Raw genomic sequence first — 4,232 nt, 5'->3', positions numbered from 1 at the left:
TATTACACTGTTTTTATCTTAAACTGCACCCTTTAAGAGGAAAAACAATGTAACAAGAGGATAAATAGTGCAACAAGAAGAGAAAACAGTGCAATAAGAGGAGAAATAGTATAAATATCTCTTAAATGGGTGCAGTTTAAGATAAAAAAAGTGTAAGAAGAGGAGGAATGGTGCAACAAGAGGAGAAACAATACAACTTTCGTTTAAAGAGTGTAACTTTCATGTTATTGGATGTAGTTTACATCTGAAAGAGTGCAATAAGAAGAGAAACAGTGTAAATATCTCCCAAAGAGTATAATTTTCATCTTAAAGTTGCAGTTTACAATTTAAGTAGTGCAATTTGTAATTTTTTTTTGCAGTTAACGATACAATTTCATATTCATCTTTTTTTTATATAATTTTTATTTTTTTTTTCTGTTTCTTCTATTTTTTTTTTGTCACATTCTCTGCCAACAGCCACGGTGCCAGTGACGACGCAGCTAAGGACTATTCCGCTCCAAAGCTGCAAAGCAGCAGTGATCTCCACGGTGTCGGTGTCGGCGCCGGCGAAGATGTATCGTTGTCGAAGGCGGCAGAGAAGGAGGGAGAGGGAGAGACGAGAAGAGCGGGGAAGGGCGAGAGTGACGTCGTCGTCGGAGACGGTAGAGGAGAGTCGGAGAAGAAAAGAATTAAATGAAAAAAGTAGAAAAAAAAAAGTCACGGCAAGGTATTGACGGGGTCGGAGGTGAGAAAGGTCGGGGTGCGTGGGCGAGGGCAAGGGCGAGGACGAGAGCATAAGGATGAGAGGCGAGTCGGACAGTTTCCGCCTCCGCCTCTGCCTTCGCTATTTTTTTCGGCGAAAAAAAAAAGAAGAGAAAAACGAAGAGGAGAGAGAAAGAGAAAAGAGAAAAAGTAATAAGAGTATTTTGGTCAGTTTGTTAAAAAAGCGGACCGAATTTGCAAAAACGAAAAATGTGACCCGGTTTTGCAAAAGGCAAAAATAAGTAAATTTTTATACAAATTGGGCTAAAAATTACAACTTTTTTAAAAAAATGCTTTGATTATTAGCTAACTGTTTGAATATCCTTAGCTAAGCACCATAAAAATAGACACAAAATATGAAATATGGCACAACTCAAACAGAGCGATTTGATAATTTAAAAAAATTAAAAAACAAGCGCGACAAGACATAAACACTATTAAAAAAAATAAAATTTTATAATAAAATAATATATATTTATCATGTATATAATATTAATTTTGTTAAAATATTATTATATTTCTTATAAAAAATTAATAACCTTTTTATTAATAATTCATATATTTTTTAAAAAAATTTATCACACATAATTTAACTATATNGTCAAAAAAACACTATTATATGTATTAATTAAAAAACCAAAACATTTATTATTTTATATTATATATACATAAAAAAAAAATAAATTATAAAAGTTTAAGTTAAAATTTTTTTAAAAAAATTATAAGTTTTAGTCAAATAAATTAAATACTTAATTTAATATTCTACGTATGTAATTTTCAAAGAGAAAAATAGTAGTAAATCACCTCCTCTGCTCCAAAGAGAAACGCAGCAACAGGAAAACATCAACAGCAGCATCAAACAAATAATTCCCAAATCAAACCATTTAATTTCGACCTTCTCCAAAACCCTAGAAGCTTCATCACCAATCGATAATTCTACACCCGGAAAACCAAAAAGCCGAAAAAGAAAAGGAAAAAAGAAAAAAACGAGAAAATTTAAAAGGGGGAGGGGGGGATCGGGTGTGGTTATGTACAGCGAGAATTACAGCAATGGTGGGGGGCGACGAGGTCGATCATCTTCTCCGGCGAGGAGCGGCGGAGGCGATGCGGGTGCGGACGAGCTCGAACTGCGCGACGGGGACGGGGATGGTGATCCCGCCGCAGGGGTGGCGGAACCCGAACTCCGCCTCCGCCTCCCTCAGCAGCTCCCCGAACAACGGGTGGTTGAAGTAGATCACCGGGACCAGGTACCTCCGCGGCGGCGCCGCCGCCCCCTCCCTCCTCCCCCCTCCCACGTACACCGCCATGTGCCCCTTCGGCGGCGGCTTCGCCTCCTCGCCCTCGATCAGCGCCGCGCCATCGCCGCCGCTGGATCGGAGGCGGCGGGTGATCAGGTGGCGGCCCCAGTCGAAGATCCTCGCCGCCATCGCCGGTGGCTTCCTAGGGTTAGGGTTGGGGTTGGGGAAGGAGAGGGAGAGGGATTGGGGCGGAGGAGGCGGGGATTGGAAGGGGGAGTAGGGTTTGGGATCGAGGCGGAGGTAGCTTCGGTGGTGGTGGTGGCGACGACAACGAAATGCCCATTTCCACAAGGTTGTGAGTTTTCGCCCTAATCTGAATCCTCTGTATCGCTTCATCGCTTATCAAATTCGATCTCGAGATCCTCCCCTTTTCCTTTCTCCTTTTTTTTCCTTTTTTTTCCTCTCTAAATTTCGAATTGAGATTTTTTTTTTTTTAGCAACTAAAAAAAAAAAAAAAAAAAAAGGAGAGGAGTTTGGAAGGAGAAACGCACGAAGAGAAAGAAGTGGGAGTGACACAGTCACACAATACGAGAGAGGGTGTGTGTTAAGCATAATAAATGGGTAAACTTTAAATATCACCCCTCTAGTTTAGTATTTTTTTCATTTTAGTACTTTATAGTTTAAAATTTATCAATTTAATATCTTCTGATTTCATTTTTTTTTTCTTTTTGTCAGCCCATTTGTTAATTTTTTATTAAAATTATATACAAAAAATTTTATATTCTCATCTATAGTTTATCGAATAGTCACTTAACTATCCTTTAATTTAACTTTGTCACTAATTTAACAAAAAAAATAGTGGATGGAATAATAAAAAAAAATAATCATAAGATACGAAAGTTATACACTTTAAACTATAAGACACTAAAGCAAAAAAGTGCGAAACCATATGGGTGGTATTTAAAATTTACCATAATAAATCGAAGATGAAAATGCATGGGTCTCCCATAACTACAGAACGCTTTCAGATCACTCCCTCAAAATTATTATAATATATCAAGTTTCTAAATTATTTAAGTTACTATCATCTATTAAGTTGGAATTTTAGTAATTTTACTAATTTCATCGGCCATTTTCTCTGGTCGGAATATTATTAAAATTTAATGAATCGATCAAAAAATAGTACTAAAGTTTTTAATCAATTTGAGTCAAATTATTCAGTTTTAAAACAAAAACGCGAATTGAGGGATCTATTTCCAAATTGGCTGTGGTTAAGTGGTCTTTGTACATTTTTATCGGAGAGTAATAAATGGGAGGAAGCAGTTGAGAATGAAACGGAATTACAATCTTAAATTGAGTGGCTACGTGTGGCTACGTGTGGCTTCGTAATAAATTCGCAACTTTTAATTTAAAAAATATATATTTCTTGTCCAATATATATATATATATATATATATATATATATATATATATATATATATATATGACTTACGTGGATTTGGATCGGGTTTAATAAACCAATAGTGTGACTAGATATATATCTTAATTAGCTATGAAGAGATCTATGTACTAATAACCCTTATCTGTGCAAAATTTAAAAAATTAGCTCAAAATTTACTTTGTAAAATTTTAATTGGTCAAACAGCTAACTAAAAATTTTAAAAATTTATGATGAGTTAAAACAACTCCAATCAATTGAAAATAGACCACAAGATCAAACTACACGGCACAGTTGGATACCATCTGTGTTGGAGATAATCCAAGCCGTTGAAAGTGAGAAGCATAAAATGACAAAAGGTTGATTGCACCGTTGGTCCCTAACATTTTTTTTTTTTAATGGTTTCTAAATTATTTTTTATTTTTGTGTGCTATTAGATTCCTATTCGTGGAACTTAGAATTCAATCATCTAAATCCATATAAATTTTGTGGAAATTAATCGTGTCAATTTCAATAAAATATTGCCTACTTTAACTACCGGCCAATCTCAGCACCGATTTGTTCATATTTTTGAAAAAATTTGATAGCACATTTGGCTCGACGTGAGTCACGTCGAATGCTCCAAAAGCAAAGCAGTTAATGTGGTGTAGGATTGATGTGAAACCGTTATAAACGTGGAGGACAATACTGAGAATGATGAGATTAGATTTGATGCGACTGACGCATATTTAGAAGAAAAAAAGTAAAAATTGAAAACCACCTTGAAAAAGAAGATAAAAAATAGGGAAAAACTTGTAGAATTTGCTAAACTATGG

General features: G+C 35.6%; 1 protein-coding gene across 1 annotated transcript; it reads right to left on the bottom strand.

Annotated features, from left to right (window-relative positions):
- Positions 1,597–2,558, bottom strand: LOC109707214 (auxin-responsive protein SAUR36-like). The gene has a single exon (XM_020228337.1). The coding sequence runs from the start codon at positions 2,373–2,375 to the stop codon at positions 1,815–1,817; it is 561 nt and encodes a 186-aa protein (XP_020083926.1). The 5' UTR covers positions 2,376–2,558; the 3' UTR covers positions 1,597–1,814.

This window comes from Ananas comosus, linkage group 3 (genome assembly GCF_001540865.1).
Source record: "Ananas comosus cultivar F153 linkage group 3, ASM154086v1, whole genome shotgun sequence".
Taxonomy (NCBI): Eukaryota; Viridiplantae; Streptophyta; class Magnoliopsida; order Poales; family Bromeliaceae; genus Ananas; species Ananas comosus.
Note: the sequence above shows the minus strand (reverse complement) of the source record. Positions and strands in the feature narration are given on the sequence as shown.